This window comes from Dunckerocampus dactyliophorus, chromosome 2, assembly GCF_027744805.1.
Source record: "Dunckerocampus dactyliophorus isolate RoL2022-P2 chromosome 2, RoL_Ddac_1.1, whole genome shotgun sequence".
NCBI classification, from domain to species: domain Eukaryota; kingdom Metazoa; phylum Chordata; class Actinopteri; order Syngnathiformes; family Syngnathidae; genus Dunckerocampus; species Dunckerocampus dactyliophorus.
This window is the reverse complement of record NC_072820.1, coordinates 11,542,843-11,562,569: the sequence shown is the minus strand read 5'-3', so window position 1 is coordinate 11,562,569 and position 19,727 is coordinate 11,542,843. Positions and strand designations below refer to the sequence as shown.

At 41.9% G+C, this 19,727-nt stretch overlaps 1 protein-coding gene across 1 annotated transcript; it reads left to right on the top strand.

Moving 5' to 3' along the window:
- The first annotated feature begins 10,332 nt into the window (after positions 1–10,332).
- On the top strand, positions 10,333–19,332 carry LOC129176983 (C2 calcium-dependent domain-containing protein 4C-like). The gene is made up of 3 exons (XM_054767621.1): positions 10,333–10,504; positions 11,730–12,496; positions 18,317–19,332. The coding sequence occupies exons 2-3, from the start codon at positions 11,759–11,761 to the stop codon at positions 18,866–18,868; spliced, it is 1,290 nt and encodes a 429-aa protein (XP_054623596.1). The 5' UTR covers positions 10,333–10,504; positions 11,730–11,758; the 3' UTR covers positions 18,869–19,332.
- Positions 19,333–19,727: the final 395 nt, after the last annotated feature.

Below are 19,727 nucleotides of genomic sequence, written 5' to 3'. Positions count from 1 at the left end.
TGTGGGAATAGTTTTTTCCTATCGAGCTTTTAATAGCAGTCAAGGAACATTCAGTGAATTGTCACTAATGAAGGCTGCTGCCCTTGCACAAATGTGTAGGTGGACTTAAACATTTCTGCCTATTGTGCACGTTATATTCTTTCATTCGACATACAGTACTTGACTCAGACATAAATCATCTACTGGCCAATATCTTTATTGAATACAGATCATAAAATAATAGCAGCTATCTTAGCCAATAGGCTGAAAAAGTGTATTGTAGATATAATTCATCCGGATCAATGTGGATTTATACCAGGAAGAGTGTTACCAGACAACATAAGACGAACAATAAATATAATTGACTATGTGCAAAAAAACAATCAAGAAGTTGTCCTATTGACAATAGATGCCGAAAAGGCCTTTGTTTTGGTAAATTGGACCTTTCTGTTTGAGATTTTAAACCACTTTGGATTGGGATTAGAATTCAGTTTATGGATACAAGCATCATCATTTGAAGCAATAACCTCAAAATACAAGACACCCAAACATCATTTTTTTCAAATATTTATTCATTAAATAGCAAAAATACGTCTGAAAATAGTGTAATAAATTATTTAATAAGTCAAACTAAAGGTAAAATTGTAGAAATCTATGAAATAATGCAAGAGTATCTTACACTAGACAACTACATCAAAAGTAAGTGGGAAGAATAAAAAATGAAAATAGCACAAGGTGAATGGCAAGAATGTATAAATGTCTAAGTACTAACATGTTTCTGTTGGATGCTATACATACTGTTCAGGTCAATTTGACCTTGCAGCGGAGGATAAAAAAAAGTCAGAAACATCCAATTTGTACAATTTCTTTCTTTGCCATTGTTTTACACTCCTTCCTTATTTCCCTGTCACGCTCTCACTAACCATTCCATTCCATTCCATTCCATTTTCCTCCGCTTATCAGGGTCCGGGTCGCGGGGGCAGCAGTCTCAGTAGGGAAGCCCAGACTTCCCGGTCCCCGACCACCTCCTCCAGCTCCACCGGGAGGACACCGAGGCGTTCCCAGGCCAGCTGTGAGACATAATCCCTCCAGCGTGTCCTAGGTCTTCCCCGGGGCCTTCTCCCGGCTGGGCATGCCCAAAACACCTCACCAGGGAGGCGTCCGGGAGGCATCCGGACTAGATGCCCGAGCCACCTCAGCTGGCTCCTCTCGATGTGAAGGAGCAGCGGCTCTACTCTGAGCTCCTCTCGGATAACCGAGCTCCTCACCCTGTCTCTTAGGGTGAGTCCCGCTACCCTACGAAGAAAACTCATTTCAGCTGCTTGTATCCGCGATCTCGTTCTTTCGGTCATGACCCAAAGCTCATGACCATAGGTGAGGGTGGGAACATAGATCGATCGGTAAATTGAGAGCTTTGCCTTCCGGCTCAACTCTCTCTTCACCACGACGGTCCGGTACAGCGACCGCATTACTGCAGACGCTGCGCCGATCCGCCTATCGACCTCACGCTCCAACCTTCCCTCACTCGTGAACAAGACCCCGAGATACTTGAACTCCTCCACCTGGGGCAGGACCTCATTCCCAACCCGGAGGGAGCAATCCACCCTTTTCCGACTGAGAACCATGGCCTCGGATTTGGAGGTGCTGAGTCTCATCCCAGAAGCTTCACACTCAGATGCAAACCGTCCCAGTAAACGCTGCAGGTCACAGCTCGATGAGGCCATCAGGACCACATCGTCTGCAAATAGCAGAGATGAGATCCTAGTGTCCCCGAACTGGACTCCCTCGACACCTTGGCTGCGCCTAGAAATTCTGTCCATGAAAATTATGAACAGAATCGGTGACAAAGGGCAGCCTTGGCGGAGGCCAACGTTCACCGGAAACAGGCTTGACTTACTACTGGCAATGCGAACCAGGCTCCTGCTCCGGTTGTACAAGGACTGAATGGCACGTAGTAGCGCGCCACCAATCCCATACTCCCGGAGCACCCCCCACAGGACACCGCGAGGGACACGGTCGAATGCCTTTTCCAGGTCCACAAAGCACATGTAGACCGGTTGGGCAAACTCCCAAGTACCCTCCAGGACCCTTGCAAGGGTGTAGAGCTGGTCCAGTGTTCCGCGACCAGGACGAAAACCACATTGCACCTCCTGTAGCCGAGGTTCGATTAACGGTCGTACCCTTCTCTCCAGCACCCTGGAATAGACTTTCCCAGGGAGGCTGAGGAGTGTGATCCCCCTATAGTTGGAACACACCCTCCGGTCACCCTTCTTGAAAAGGGGGACCACCACCCCAGTCTGCCAATCCAGAGGTACTGTTCCCGACTTCCACGCAATGTTGAAGAGACGTGTCAGCCAAGACAGTCCCGCAACATCCAAAGCCTTGAGGAATTCAGGGCGAAACTCGTCCACCCCCGGAGCTTTGCCACTGGGGAGCATTTTGACTACCCCAGATACCTCAGCCACGGTGATGGAACTGTCCGCGTTCGTATCCTCAGTCTCTGCTTCCTCTAGGGAAGGTATGTCAGTGGGATTGAGAAGGGCCTCAAAGTATTCCTTCCACCGCCCAACTATATCCTCAGTCGAGGTCAGCAGGCTCCCGTCCCCACTGTAAACAGTGTGGACCGGGCACTGCTTCCCCTTTCTGAGGCGCCGGACGGTTTGCCAGAACCTCTTCGAGGCCGACCGAAAGTCGTGTTCCATGGCCTCACCGAACTCCTCCCACACCCGAGTTTTTGCCTCGATCACCGCCGAAGCCGCGTGCCGCTTGGCCTGCCGGTACCCGTCAGCTGCTTCAGGAGTCCCACAAGCCATCCATGCTCGATAGGACTCCTTCTTCAGCTTGACGGCAGCCCTGACCTCTGGTGTCCACCATCGGGTTCGGGGCTTGCCGCCACGACTGGCACCGACCACCTTGCGGCCGCAGCTCCGATCGGCTGCCTCAGCAATGGAGGCACGGAATAGAGCCCATTCGGACTCGATATCCTCGTCCTCCCCCGGGATGCAGGAGAAGCTCTGCCGGAGGTGAGAGCTGAAGACTCGACGAACAGGAGACTCTGCCAAACGTTCCCAGCACACCCTCACTACACGTTTGGGTCTCCCGGGTCTGTCCGGCATCCTCCCCCGCCATCTAATCCAACTCATCACCAGGTGGTGATCAGTTGACAGCTCAGCCCCTCTCTTTACCCGTGTGTCCAAAACATGCGGACGCAGGTCTGATGATACGACTACAAAGTCGATCATAGACCTGCGGCCTAGGGTGTCCTGGTGCCATGTGCACTTATGGACATCCTTATGCTGGAACATGGTGTTTGTGATGGACAAACTGTGGTTCGCACAGAAGTCCAACAACATCACACCGCACGGGTTCAGATCGGGGAGGCCGTTCCTCCCAATCACGCCCCTCCAGGTCACACTGTCATTGCCCACATGGGCGTTGAAGTCTCCCAGCAAAACGACAGAGTCACCAGTTGGGGTGCTCTCCAGCACCCCTCTGATGAACTCCAGGAAGGCTGGGTACTCTGAACTGCCGTTTGGCGCGTACGCACAAACGACAGTCAGGACCCTTTCCCCAACCCGAAGGCGTAGGGAAATGACCCTCTCGTTTACCGGGGATGACTCCAACACAGAGGCACCGAGCCGGGGGGCTATTAATAAGCCCACACCAGCTCGCCGCCTCTCCCCTGCAGCAACTCCAGAGTAGAACAAGGTCCAACCCCTCTCGAGGAGTTTGGATCCAGAACCCAAACTGTGGGTCGAGGTGAGTCCGACTATATCTAGTCGGAATGTCTCAACCTCTCTCACAAGTTCGGGCTCCTTCCCCGCCAGAGAAGTGACGTTCCATGTCCCAAGAACCAGATTTGGCCGCCGAAGACCAGGTCGCCTAGGTGCCCGCCCTCGACCGCCACCCAAAACGCAATGCACCGGACCCTTATGCTTGCCCCCGCAGGTGGTGGGTCTACGGGGGGGAGATCCCGTGTGGCTTCTTCGGGCTGAGCCCGGCCGGGTCCCACGGGTGAAAGCCCGACCACCAGACGCTCGCCTGCGAGCCCCTCCCCCAGGCCTGGCTCCAGGGTGAGGCCCCGGTATCCCACTTCCGGGCGAGGTGCGGTCTCTCTTCGTGTGTTTATTCATAGGGGTCTTCTGAATCACTCTTGGTCTGGTCCGTCACCCAGGACCTGTTTGCCTTGGGAGACCCTACCAGGGGCATATAGCCCCAGACAACATAGCTCCTAGGATCACTCGGGCACACAAACCCCTCCACCACGGTAAGGTGGTGATTCACTAACCACACACGACTTATTTCTCCAAAATCACATACGAATACACAGCATGGGTAGAGCGACTAATTCGTAATATTTTATACCACTCTTTGTCATATCTGTTTTCATTAAAATAGAAAAAAACAGTAAAAATAATAAAAACAGGTGTGATAACTATTGAATAGTTTTAATGTAATTTTTGATTACCCGTGTAGCAGGGCACAAAGACCCGTGAATATAATATGAAAAAAAAAAACAGTAGCCATTTTGGAACTGTTGATGTTTTGTTAATATCGGGAATGGTAATGTACGGTAGCCGACTGCGGCAAATGCGCAGCAATGCCCGAGAATGCCCCAGAATGCCCCAAAACCAAAAACACGCAAGCCCCACAAAACGCATGCAACGGGAAAATGCTGCGAATCCAAAAATGCTGCAATCACATGAATGCTGCAGGTTGAAAACATACAGGGGTAAAACTGAAACAAACTAACACTGTATAATGAATAGATTAATACAGAATATATTTTAGATAAAACCAACTGAAACATTGTAATTTTTGGTCAACTGCTGCAGGTCATGTGCACAGACTGCAGGTACTTTCTTTGACTGCAACAGAGACTTAAATGGAGCAAAATAGTTGCCATGATTTATTCAGTATGTTGGGTTGAAGAGTGTGTGGGAAGAATCGGATGACTTCCAGTCAGATGTCCTCATTTATCAACATCTCAGCAACCAATTAAAAAAGACTCACTTGAGTCACATGAGCCTACTTGTTTGTCACTTTATTGTATTTGTATGGAAGAGTCATTATGTTGATGAGTCATTTTGAAAAAAAAACAAAAACAATTGAATGCATTGAAAACATTTAAAGGAAAAGTGGTGTATACCTACACATACTTGTACAGTAATCCCTCATTTATCGTGGTTTATTGGTTCCAGACAGGATTCCTTATTTATAAATAGAATATTTTTGTAGTTAGAGCATAGGGCATGCACGAGACATGAAGTAACACCCTTACACTAGTCACCATAACACTTGCATTACCCAATATAGTAGACATAATAACAGAAAATAAGCCATTTAAAACAGAAATAAGACTTGTGCTCATGTGTTGCTATAAATGTGTTCCATAGGGGAACAGAGTGGTGTGAAGGGTTGAGTTTTAGCTTGGTGTGAGTTACAGCCGCAACAGTAGCCCCTGTGTTTATTAGGGATTTTTATTAAGAATTAAGAAAAGATAAAATATGCCATTATTATTCCACAAGAGGAAATTCCAGATTATTGGGCCTGTCCTCAGATTATTCAAACCCACAATAAAAGTCTGTTGTTCCGGCGATCAAGTCGGTGTGTGTGTGTGTGTGTGTGTGTGTGTGTGTGGTGTGTGTTTGTGTGTCTCACCGAACACTTCAGTGGCTTTGCTGACACCTAGTGACCAGTGCAGAATGCTACATATCATTCACAGCGTTTTTGAATGTGTCTTCTGAATGCCTTATATTTTTATTTTAGTTAATTTAGCCATTTTAATGCTTACTTTAGGGGAAAAATATGTAAAATTTCATTTAATATGCATAATTTTGACTAATAATAGGCCTTATCTGTAGCATAAATAAGATTGGAAATGTACAATCGCAGAACCACAGACTCAAGAAGAGCTACACGGAGATCCATGTTGAAGTCATAAACCTTAAGGAGGAAAACAGAGCACTGCGCAAGGATACCAAGGCGCTACAAGATGATATCAAGGTACAACAAGATGATAAATCTGCCTTGCGTGCTGCTCTTAAGGAGCTTAAAAACCCTACAGAGGAAAACAGAGCACTACGCAATGATATCAAGGTACTACAGGATGATATAAAAGTACTATTAGATGATAATGCTGCCTTGCGCATTAGAGAAGAGAAAGAAACAAAGGAAAATATCATGGAACAAATGAAAAGTACAATCAATGAGATGGATCAGAATTCACAAATGAATGATATGATCCTCACAGGGCTCCGAATTACACCCAAGACAAATGACCAGTCCAGAACAGAGAAAAAACAGATTCAATTGATGTTGCTTCAACAAAGCAATAGATTGCCGGTTTACAAAAATCAAAGGAGGTGGATGTAGATATCCACACCATATCGATATTTGCATCCCACTGTATGGCAGAAACACCTCACCCGTCACTATCCTTCAGATCACCAATAGGGAATTCAAAACTGCTGAAATAGGGAAAGAAGCTGTAAGGTACAAACGTGTACATGAATGAGCATCTGACAAAACACAACGCCGACATCGCCAAGGAAGTACAAGATTGGAGGAAGCAGGGAAAGTTACAAAGCACTTGGAGCACCAACGGCAAAATCTACATCAAGCTATCAACAATTCGGATAAATATTAAAGATCACATCACTATGACAACAATGAAAAAAAAATGGAAGATACAACCTACAAAGAAAGGACACAGTTGGAAGGATTACATTCAATTACATTTGACATTTGACATCACGACCACGTTGCAAGTGCCTGCTCAACAAGAAGTCCTGGAATTAGCAATCCATGTATCTACATTCAGTGACACTCACGGTATAACATGAAAGACGAAATGACAGGAAGACTTGGAAGTGGAAACCTTTAGCTATCCAGACCACAAATGATTCCGGACAACAACAAGGGAGGGGAAAAAAAGTTTTTTTTTTCGTTTTGTTTTTTGTTTTCGTTTGTGTTCACAAACAACTGTTTTTTATTGTATGGAAGAATTATGTAAATAGTGCATGTACAGAAAGTGAACAAATGTATTAGCAATTGATGTGAAACGGAGAGGGGGTAGGTTTAAATCATGTGGAATTGTGAATTGTAACATGAAGCATTTCAATGTAAACTGTATGCATGTTCGAAATAAATTAAACCATTACCATTACCATTATTCAACCACTAAACGAGCACGATTTATTAACTGAGATATTTTTGAAAAATCGTGATAGAGTGAATCTGCAAAATTCGAACCGCAAAGTGGCTAGAGATGACTTCATTTCTTCAAAGTCCTGCATAAACAAAGGCACTTCCCACTGAATCCTTGGGAAAATGTGTATTGTACTTCACATACTAAAGTCTATTGAATTTTGTAGCTATTTAATAAAACATCAAATGCATGTACGCAAACGTTCAGATGTCTTTTGAAAGAAGTAGCTATTCTCATGTCTAAATGCATGGCGAGCCCACTGGGTGAATCATGCCACCATCTAATGAGGCTTCACTAATCTCTAATGGCTTCTATTTTCAGACCAAAAAACATGGGTGAAAGCACTTTTGAAGCACTTTTGAATTTACGTAAATCTACTTTTCCTTGCCGTCTTTGCACAAACAGTAGCAACTTTCAGTTTATATTGAATGTTTGTCTTCAAAAGCTACATTTATATTATCAACAAGTTAGGTTGGAGGCCGTGGTAGGTTTTGATTATTATGAAAAGTAAATATGCTTTATCTGTTGAAGAAAAATGTAAATTGGAGGAGGCCTTTTTCAAAGGCAAAGCTACATGTTGTTGCCGCTCACATATAAACAAGTACAGAATAAGCAAGTAAAGGGTTAGAATACTGGGACCAAATCAGCATATCATCCTTGATGTTAATAGCGTTAGCAGTTAGCAGTTTCTTGTAGAGATGCCATTTTGACTAGAGATTCAAATTCAGACACTTAAGGTAAAACATACTATATATTCATCCCTGGTATGTTTTTATTCTTCAACCGCAGCAGAATACCAACTGGTCCAGTTGACTCCTACGAGATTGCTGCTAATACGATGACAGATCCACCTCCATGTTTTTACACCTGGCAAAATTGCTCAGTATGTTGGACATGTTCTTTGGCTTTCATCATCTTCACAAACTAAACTACATCCATCCATCCATCCATTTTCTATATCTTCTCCTCATTAGGGTCGCGGGGGCATGCTGGAGCCAGCTGACTTCGGGCGACAGGCGGGGTACACCCTGGACTGGTCGCCAGCCAGTCGCAGGGCACTTAAAGACTCAGCTGACTCAAGTGTTCATGTTACTGGTCAATGTAAACTCAGTTACTAATGCCTCAATACCTCCTCATAGCTTCAACTTATATAACAAAACACTTAACACTTTTTGACCCTCAAAGGCTTCCGTATAGTAGGATTAGTTACATCAGATAACAGTCGCTGGCAAACTAGTGAAAAATTTAGAGAACAGCTGTACCCCGTAACATTTCAAATGATCAAAATACACTGTTTATTTCCGTCACAAAACTACTGCTTGAACTTGATTCAAAAGACCTTCATGAGCGCAAATGAGTGATACAGTTAACAGGGGAGAGGGGGACAGCTACAAGACAACATGTCAGCTTTTGCAGTGCATTCTGGGCCTTGTAGTATCAGAGTTACGTACGTTAACTAGCCAGTTTAGACAAAAACAATATTGTACAGTATAATTACAGTCTAAACAGAAGGTATAATAAGCAGATCATATATAGTATCATAAATGACTGGAGTTTTTATAATTGTTAGTATTCAGGAACACAACCAGTTGTTTTTGGTATTAAATAAGGGTGTTCTGTTGACGAAATGAGCCAGAATCCTGTTAGTATTATTTTCATTGTTATTACTAAATACAATAATAAGGTTACACTACTTACACTTACTCTACCTGACTATTGTGTTTTTTCCTTTTATTTATTTATTCCTTGTTTTTTTTACTTTTTTGATGCATATACAGTGTCAAAGACAATTACAGGATGCCTAGTAGGATATATTATGGTCATCTATAACTATGCATTTCTTGATTATGGCTATTATAACTATTATTATTATTATTAGTGGTAATATAATACAGTAATCCCTCGTTTATCAAGGTTCCAGAACTGAACGTGCTATGTGAATTTCCAAAAAGTAAGGTTCCATGTGTCTAAATCTAATAGTTTCGTAAACCTGTTTACCACCTTCTAAGTATGATTTTTAACATTATTAGAGCCCTGTAGACATGAACTAACACCCCTATAGTCACCTCTAAAGACATATTACCCAATATAGTAGAAATAAATAAATAAGAGGAAATAAGCCATAAGACTCCTGCAATGTGTTCTGAACATGTGGAGGCCTCGTGGCCTAGTGATTTGCAAGTTGGCCACACAGTCAGAAGGTGTCGAAGATCGGGATTTGAATCTTCGTTGAGCATCTCTGTGTGGAGTTTGCATGTTTTCTCCGGGTACTCCGGATTCCTCCCACATTCCAAAAACATGCACGTTAGTTTAATTGGTGACTCTAAATTGTCCATAGGTATGAATGTGAGTGTGAATGGTTGTCTATGTGTTCCCTGCGACTGGTGACCAGTCCAGGGTGTACCCTGCTTCTTGCCTGAAGTCAGCTGTGATAGGCTCCAGCATACCCCGGCGACCCTCATGTTGAATACAGGAAGTGGAAAAAAACGTATTAGCAGTTGATGTGAAATGGAGAGGGTGTAGGATTAAATAAATTCTGCTTCTTCCTACTCCTTTTTAAACATGTGGAATTTTGAATTGTATGCATGTTTGAAAGCAATTAAACCATGCCATACCATTTTATACTTGAACATGCTTAGTTTAGGCAAAAAATAGGTACAATTTGCTGAAATGTGCTTTTTTTTTAAACTACTATTAAGAATGCTTTATTAATTCATATAGTTTTGAAAAACAATGATAGTGTGAAGCCGCAAAATTTGCGCCGTGATGTAGCAAGGGACGACTGTATTTTACATTATTTTACATTTCTACCCTGTATTTTTCATGGAAATAATAACTAATACCATGTTAATAACTTATTTCGCCTGAATGAAAGTCCTATTATCGCTACAAAGGTTGTCTTTTCCATGATCAGCGCTGAATGAGTACATAAAGTGGATGTAAGCAACATGATTTCTCTGTGCATCATCATCCTCAACAACAATAACAACACATAATAGAGAGTAGATCTTTTATTTGAATTACCGTTCCCGCCGTGAGTTAATTTGTAGGTGCTTTTGAATTAGATTAAGTGCGCGAAGGGAATCGTTTCATGGTAAATATCAGGAGAAGCTTGCACTACGTCCCCATTGGCTCCAGAGTCACGGAGCTGTTCTTTATAAAGAGACCGCTTCTCTTGGAACTGCCTTTCCCTCCTCGCTGGAGACTGCTGCTGGACCACTTCTGTTCTCAAACTGATCGGAACAGAACCTTAACCGAAACAGAAGCTTGGATCAGGACCAATTGTGGGCACTTCTGAAGGAGCGAATTCAACAAGTAGGTACATCTGATGATAGCATGTGCAACGCGAACAACATTTTTGGAGTCACTTGTTGCAATTTGTGTAAAAACAATGCGTAAAGAGTTAATTTGGACATTTTACGCAACATCTATCTAATGAAGAGGACGAATGTATCTATCTTCGCAGGTTCCATTAAAGTGTTAGTCAGATGCTTGGGCGTGTGGTGGCATGCCTGTGTTCTTTGGTATTTGTTTACCTTTTGATTACATCTGCAATGCACAATTGCTAGTTTGGAAGCATGTGACGTTAACAATAGTGTATTTAAACCTGACAAATATATGACATCATACATATAGAATATTTTCTAATTTAATATAAATATATAAGTAACTTATTGTATAATTTTAATGTCATGGTTTATTTGTTTTGTTTAGGCTGTTTGTTTTGAACACAGTGGGGGACATCACATGTTTACACTTAAGCAATTTAACAATCCACGTCGGAAAAGAAATAGGAAGAATCAAAGCTTGTCTCATCCCACCCCTTCCCCTTGTCTTGTCAATTACTGATAGTTTGTTCACTTTCTGTGTTTAAATGTTAAATAATAGATAAATAAATGCAAAGATCATAAATTAAAATCAATAAAGAGATTAAAGATAAATGAATGCATACGTAAATAAATACAGAAAGTATAAGTTGTATAGATTTTTTTATTTTTAGTTTTCAGTATTTTTTTTTACTATATTTGAATTGTATTCCTTATATTTTTTTATGTATTTGGTATTCATTATATGCATTTATTGTTTTATATTTATTTATGGTGTTGTTTTTTATGTATTTATTATTTATTTGTATGTATCAGTTATAACATAGAGAGAGACATCTTAATGGATGAATACATACGTTAATAAATACGGGAGGTATAAGTTATATATGCCTCTATAATCATTAAAACATTAAGGATAGACAGGCTTTTTTGCTAGTTTGCAGTGTTGTTTTTACTATAGTTTTATTTGTATTCCTTAGATAGTTATTATAAACATTTATTTGTTCATTTATTTGTATATATCAGTTGTAACAGTGAACAAGACAGCCAAATAGATCGCTTATTTATTTAAATTGAATGTATTTGACACACAGACAGATAAATAGACAAATAGAATGGATAGATAAACGACTAGATAAAAAGAGCTACAGGTAGATAAATATAGTTCAGATGGCTGTGTCTGTTATTGTTGATTGACTTTTGTGTTAATGCAGAACAAGTGGGTTGAGGCATCAGAGTGGACATGTGGCTACTGGAGAAGCTCCGCAGCTCAATGGAGAGCAGTGGGACACACTTGCAGTCCCCACAGACCACTGAGGCCATTCCTGTTTCTGTGTACGCTAATGTCCTCACTCCAGAAAAGATTCCCGATTTCTTCATTCCCCCAAAACTTATCTGCTGCCCACCAGAGGAATCAGAAACCCCCGAGCCTCAGCATTGCTCCACCTTGCGACCGTCCTCCTCTGACCATGTCATCTGCATCCAGAGCCCAAGAGCTCGTAGCAGCAAAAACCCCTGCAGTCCTCGCCTCTTTTCCCGTATGGCAGGGGACACACGCAGCCTCCAAAAGTCAGCCAACCGTCACATCATCCAGATAGAGAGCGCAGACGAGCCAGCCACGGGAGTTTCGGATGGTGTCAACACCAACGCAGACCCCCAGTCACAGACCGCAATGTCTCTGCCTTATGTCCCCAAGGCTCAGACCTCCTACGGCTTTTCCACCCTGATGGAGTCTCCCCATACCCGTCGCAAGGAGAGCCTGTTCCACAGCAACCCAGGTAGCCCTCATACCTCCCCGAACTCCCAGAGGCGCTGCCAAGGAGGGACTCATCTGGCCCCGGTGGATACGAACCCATACCGCTACTTTAGTGGTGGAGAAAGTGACACCTGCTCCTCAGCAGAATCGTCACCCTTTAACTCCCCTCTGCTGTCCCGCTCAGCCTCTCTCCTGCGCTCCATCACCCAGGAGACAAAGGCCAAGGTAAGTACTTTACTTTTTTGGCTTTCAGAAATGAAGTCGGTTCACATGTACTGTCAAGTAAAAGCTTGGTAGGTACATTAGGTTCATTAGTATTATTGTATGTTTTATATACTGTACAAGTGCAAGTACAAGTCTAAATGATTGGCATACCCTAAAAGCACAGGTATGCTTTGAAGCTGTATGCTGTAAATGCTCTAATTATACTGTAGCTGAGCCATTTATTACGCAGATTCCGCAGAGTATGGGACATTCATTCAAAGCATAAACTGTAATTTCCAAAATTAAAACGCATGATATATATTTTTTACTTTAATAATGATTTCCAATAAGAAATAATGTACAGTGGAACCTTGGTTAGCGTCATTAATTCGTTCCAGAAGGCCAACTCTAACCGAAACGGACGCTTTTTGCCATAACAAATAATGCACATTCAATTAATCTGTTTATTAATCTTTTTATAGTTCTACAATTCGAAATGCATATAAATACTAGGGCTGTCAAAAACAGCGCGTTAACGGCGGTAACTAATTTATTTCATTAATTACGTTAACTTTTTTAGCATAATTAAAGCATACGCCTTATGGCAAGCCACATCTCATTGTTATGATGACAGACGGCAGCACAGTGTAGTTCCCCACAGAGTCACACAGAGTCTGACACTCTTTTATAACTTTAATCTAACCTGTACACACATCAACAGCGGTGCAGTTCCAACAACATATATGTATTTCCAACTCACAAACGGGCCTTTTGTCCCTTCTTTGTCGGAACAACACTTCTTCATTGACGACTTTGTTCTTTGTCTAAATAAACAGAAAGACAAAGAAAAGCAATAAGCGCATATTCTTACCACTCACTTTGTAACTCTAACTCTAACTAAATGCGGAAGCTCAATTTGCTGCATTTAAGTATGCTCGAAAATCCCAGAAAATACACTCAAAATATGAATTCAACTTAAATGACGTGGTGTGTTTGAACGCAACCTGTCATTGCTCATAATAACACGGTTAGTGTGATTCAAATGTTCTGCTACTATTAAAGAAACTAGTGTTGGGTAAATAGATTTCTTAAGACGTGTGGTACCGTTTAGCTTGATTGAAATTTTCAGTTCATTTGGAGCTGTTAATAATTGCAAATATATATAATCCATTTTGATTTTTTTCAATAAAACACAGTATAAATGGTCATATTTCAGACATCATTTCAAATGTTGATTAATCATGATTAATTCATTTTAAACCCATAATTAATCTGATTTAAAAATGTAATCATTTGATAGCACTAATAAATACATAACATTCAACATTTAAGTTTACTTTACCGTCACTGAACGTGACGTGACTGTTCCCAAAGACACGATATGGCAACGAGACACCACACGGATGCCACCTTCTTGTTTTGCCATGAGTTATTTCTTGAATTCCATAGTGTTTCTCACCTTAATGCTGTAACCCAAAATGGAGCCAAAGAAAGTTGTAAGTGCCGTTTTGATAAAGAAGCTGAGAAAGTATTGATTTAAGAAATAGCTCATGACAAAACAGCAAGGTGGTGTCCGTGTGGTGTCTTGCTGCCACATCGTGTCTTTGGGAACAGCCATGTCTTCAATGAAGGTAAAAGTAACCTTAAATGTTCATTTATCCCTTTCGTTCTTCATTTTTTCCAATGTTTTATGCATGTAAAACTATAACTGTAAAACTATAAAAACATGTTTTAGGTTTTTTTGAGAGTGAACCGCTGATGACATCATAGACAGGCGACGGAGCTGACATATGTTTCCGGTTGCCATTTTGCTAGCAAGCTAAGGATGGTAACAGGACATTTTGCGATAAAAATATGTTAAAAAACACAGTTGGACTCATGCAGTGTATCAATAACACAAGACACGCTACTGTGCACTAACTGGAAAACGTACGCAAACAGTATATAAAATAATATTAACACACAACACATTTTATGGGGAATAATTATAGTTTTACATGCAGAAAACAAAGTCAAATACATATAAATTATGAATTAAATGGATAAATGAACATTTAACATGACTTTGACGTGTATTGGAGACGAGCAGACACAGATGACTGGAGGGAGGAGGGAAGGAGACGGAAGAGCCACATGGACGCTGTTTCGCCGCACAGTCGTCCCTTGCTAATTCGCGTTTTGAACATCGCACCCTCCTTATATCTTAATTAAAAATTAATGAATAAATAAATGATTGCTGTATTGTGGTTGACTGTGGTCTATGCATATTCAAGCAAATTTTACGTATTCTTAATTAAGTATTTTCAAGCATAAAAATGGCTAAATGAACTGAAATACAAATACAGTAAAAGACGATGAAATGTAGTATTCTACACTGGTACTAGGTGTTACTAGTAACGCACGTACCAGACTTGATTGCTGGAACAATAGGCTTTTATTGCATGTTTGAATGAGCTCACACCAGGCACAATAATATAATAACCATAATTAGGGATGATCCGATCAGTGTTTCATGTTGCCGATTCCGATACCGATCATCCAGGACTGAAATCGTCCGATACCAATACCAATCACATGAATTAATTATACATTTTTCAATTTATTTATAAGCGCTATTGGCCATACGATATGAAAAAAGGAACCATAAAATCACCTTAATTTAGACAAACATATTTGACTTACTTTTTCAAGAGAAAATATATCACTGGTGAAACTTACAGAGGATGAGATGCCTTCTTTAAAGAGACTTTGGGTGGGAGAGTACACTGAGAGTACACTGGAGCTCTAGCAGGACTTCCAGGTGAGTAAGAGAGCACTTGGCGAACCTGGGGTCTTCCACCGCTGAGAAAGGCTGGTCATCTCGTCCGATGAATTCAGTTATTTTTCGGGTATTAGCATAGCCTTTTGACTGTAACGGACATACGGGCGAGTGTCCACATGGCTGCGTCAGCTGCCATTTGACTGATGATCACACCGCGAGCCTCGAAAACCACGGTAAGGCAAGGCAAGGCAATTTTATTTATAGGGCACTATTCATACACAAGGTAATTCAAAGTGCTTTACAGAAAAAAGGGTAAAATCTATAAATAATTCCATAAAACAAAGCAAATAAAAAATGAAAAGTGCAGATAAAACGCTTGTAGTTGTCATGTGCACAATTGAATAGAAGTGTTTTCAGCTTGGATCTGAACATTGCCAAAGTTGAGGGTTGTCGCACATCTTCTGGAAGATTTTGGCAGCATAAAACTGAAAGGCAGCCTCACCGTGTTTAGTCCTGACTCTGGGCACCCACAGGAGATCTCTGCCTGAGCTTCTTAGAGCTCAAGATGGTTTATGTGGCTCTAACATGTCAGAGATGTATTTTGCCGCAAGACCATGAAAAGACTTGAATACAAGCAGAGCTGTTTTAAAGTCTATTGTCTGAGCGACAGGAAGCCAGTGCAGAGAGAGACCTGAGTCATATTTCCTAGTTTTAGTCAGGACTCGAGCAGCAGCATGTTTTACTGCTCGTTTAGAGAGCCCGGTGAGAAGGCCGTTACAGTAGTCTAGCCTGCTGGAGACAAAGGCATGGATTAGTCTCTCTAAATCTGGCTTAGACACGGTTCCGTTGATTTTGTTTTTAGGTGATAAAAAGCTGATGATTTAATGTGGCTGTTAAAATTCAGATCTGAGTCCATTATTACCCCTACATTTCTAACCTGATGAAAAGGTTTTAGAGAAAGCGTCTCAAGGTGGCTAATAACACTTTCTCTTTGTGTCCGTGGGCCAAAGACCGTGATTTCAGTTTTGTCTGAGTTTTGCATCCACACACTGATCTGTTTGATGCAGTGGCAAAGTCAATCTGCAGGACCACATTCACTGTCCGTCAGCGACACGTAGATCTGAGCGTCGTCTGCATAGTTCTAGTAGGACACATTGCAGCTGCGTATTAGCTGGCCTAAAGGAAGCATGTACAGATTTAGCAATAGGGTTCCCAGGATTGACCCATGGGGAACCTCACAGGTCATAGCCATTTGGTCTGAGACACAGTTACCAATTCCAACAAAGTACTTCCTGTCCTCCAGATAGGGTTTGAACCAGTTTAGAGCAGTACCAAGGATTCCCACCAAGTTTTCAAGCCTCTATAATAAGATCACATGGTCAGCTCTGTCAAAGACAGCGCTCAGGTCTAGCAGAACTAAAAATGAGACTTTGCCTGCATCTGTGTTCAGAGGGATATCACGGTACACTGTCAAGTGTTTGTTCTTCAAATGCCATAATAAATAAAAGCCTTTTAACGTGGTACCCCCGCAATATAGTTTTCGTGGCATGTGTTGGTAGTTAAGTTCAACACGGCAGTCATCATGTTTTTGTTTTGGCTCACTGTGAAGGAAAGTGGGTGAAGCACGATGCCCAAGATGTTAGTTAGGGCAAATAGTACAGCCACAGGTGATTGGCTTTTGTGATCGGCGTTGAAAGGCATTTATAGGCATATGCCAATCACGTGATTTTTCGGTCACTTCCTGTTCACAGGTCTGGAAGACATTTATTGCACACACACAAGCACGAGTCTTATTTATGTCTTAAATTATTCATTTTCTCTGATTATGTCTACTATATTGGGTAATATGAGTGTAAACATGACTATAGTGGTGTTATTTAATGTCAAGAGGGCTCTAATAATGGTTTGGTTGAAAGACTTGGTTGAAAAAAGTCGCATCCATACAGTGCTGGATTAGTAAATAGTTGCATCCAGACGGGAACGAATCACTGAATGAAAACGATGTAATACAAAAGGCACACCTACGTGTGGCGCTGTGAACAAACACTCGTGGGAAGCACGTGGCACACCAAACCATAGAAGAAGAAAGACATAAGTCCCTCGTCTTCCACTATGTCAAGGCTCTTTTAGACTTACAAGAAGTGGAATTTCTTCTGCAAGTCATTATGGAGACAACAAAATATAAGGAGAAATGTTGACTTGGGTGAGTTACAGTATGTCCGTTGAAATATTCCGATTTTATGTTGGCTTATCATCACAGGTCACTTCTGGTCACGTGACGACGACAAGGCGGCGGTGGGTCGGTGATGTATTGCCTGTCTAAAAGGCAACGACTACCTGCCGTTTTCAGATTATCTCACTCTAGAAGTCGTTTTCAAAAAATGACAGTTTCAGGTCACCCAGAATGCCGTTCCTGTGGGGATGAGAGGCTGAAACGTTAAAATACTTGGCGGTTTTGACCTGAAAACGTTTCCGTGTGGATAGCCCCCTAGTGACCAATGTAGAATAGTACATACCACAATGTGTTTGTATGCAATTTCTGAGTGCCTTATACAGTATTTGTATTTTAGTTCATTTAAGTCATTTTATGCTTGAAAATCCTTAATTTAGGCCAAAAATATGTACATTTTGCTTAAGCATGCATACTTTTTTAATAACAATAAGCCGGAATCAACCATGATTTATTAATTTAATATATTTTGAAAAACCATGACAGAGCGAAGCCGCGAAATTCAAACCGTGATGTGTTGCGGGATGACTGTACTATAAAAAGCGGGGCATACAAAAAGTGAGGTTCCACTGTATTATACATTCAAAAGGTAAAATTCTGACCTTTTAGCTTCTCCCATTCGGGGTCATAGTTTTGTTTGTCAACTTTTTACACAAGGCAAGGTAATTCAAAGTGCTTTACAGAAAAGAAGGCTAAAATAAATTCATAAAAGAATTCTATAAAACATAAAATCAACCATTCCCATTACAAGGGCTTGGGATCAGGCTGGGTGACGTAGCATCGGTCAGTTCAGGTGTTGGTTTTCTGTCCTACTCACTGCCGTAATTTACTCATTCTCGTCTGTTTCTAGGTATCTCGTGCCAAACGCTCCTTGGCCCGCCACAGCTCCCTCTCCACTGATGAATGTAGCTCAGCCGACAACAGCCCCAACATGCAACGCCGCCGCATGCATTGCCCGACCTCTCCCGCCCTGCGTAGATGCAAAAGCAGCGGATTGAGAGGTGCAGCGTCTGACCCCTTACAGCGCGAGCACGTCATCAACCTTCACAAGGGGGGGACACTCAGGCTGAGCACTCACTACGATCCAGAGGCAGCGCGGCTGAGGGTGCGCGTGCTGACGGCAGAGGCCATTTATGATAGGCAGACGGACCTTAAGAGCATCAACTGCTGTGTGGCACTTTATCTGAAACCCGGCAAGAAGCAGAAACAGAGAAGCACTATTATCAAGAACAGCAGGAATCCTGTGTTCAACGAGGACTTTTTCTTTGATTCGCTGCCTCAGGCGCAAGTCAAGAATCTGGCCATGAAGATAAAAGTAGTAAACAAGGGAACCAGTCTGAAGAGAGATGTGCTTCTTGGAGAACGACAAGTGCGGCTCAGTGAGCTGCTGGCTGGCGTGTAGGAAAACCCCTGCGAAGAATTTGGTGAAAAACAAGCAGCCCCTGATCTTCAGTCTTTTCTTCCCTGCAGTCATCCCACTCCACAGATTTGAAGCACTGGTGGAAGGAATCCTGGGGGAGTTGTATCTTGCACACAAAAAGCAAAACCAAAACACTTATGAAAAGTACGATTACATTAACATTACAATGACATTAACACTTTCCGAGGTTTCATCGATTTGTTAGTTTGCAATTTAGTGGAACCTTGTTTGTGTATTTTTGGGGTTCGCAAAGTGTCCTTTCCAGTGGGTTGTGATAGTCTTGTTTAAATGGGATTTAAATTCCCACAGTGATGCATAATGTTTATGTGTGGCCTTCCTGTGTATTTGAAATACATAAATAGTTTGTTTGATTTTGTAATCGGGAATTCATTTCTTTCTGAATGAAGCTGCTGTTAAGTGACTTGCTGCTGTTCAATTAATCAATAAAACGCTAAATGTTATAAGGCTGAGTGTTTTTTTTTTTATGGGAGGTATTGCAGCTTTGTTTCACTGACTTGCGTTATTTGATTTCCTCAAATATTTTTAGCGGGGGGTCCCATGAGACAACACCAGACTGGAAGTCATTTGTGGGGCTTAATCTCGCTTATTTGCACACAATATTGTCTCTGTGTATTCAAACTCCCTGTTTAATTTTCTGCCAAGACATTTTTGATTAAATTGTGCCTCCCAGTGAGCCCAAGATATAGTAGTTAGAAAAGGCAGCAAGAGGTAAAATTCTGGCTTGACTACTCTTCCAAAACACAAGAGGTACAAGTGTGCTCAGATTAAATGTGGACTTATTGGACCATTTCTTGTTCGATATTAACATGTCCCAAGGGAG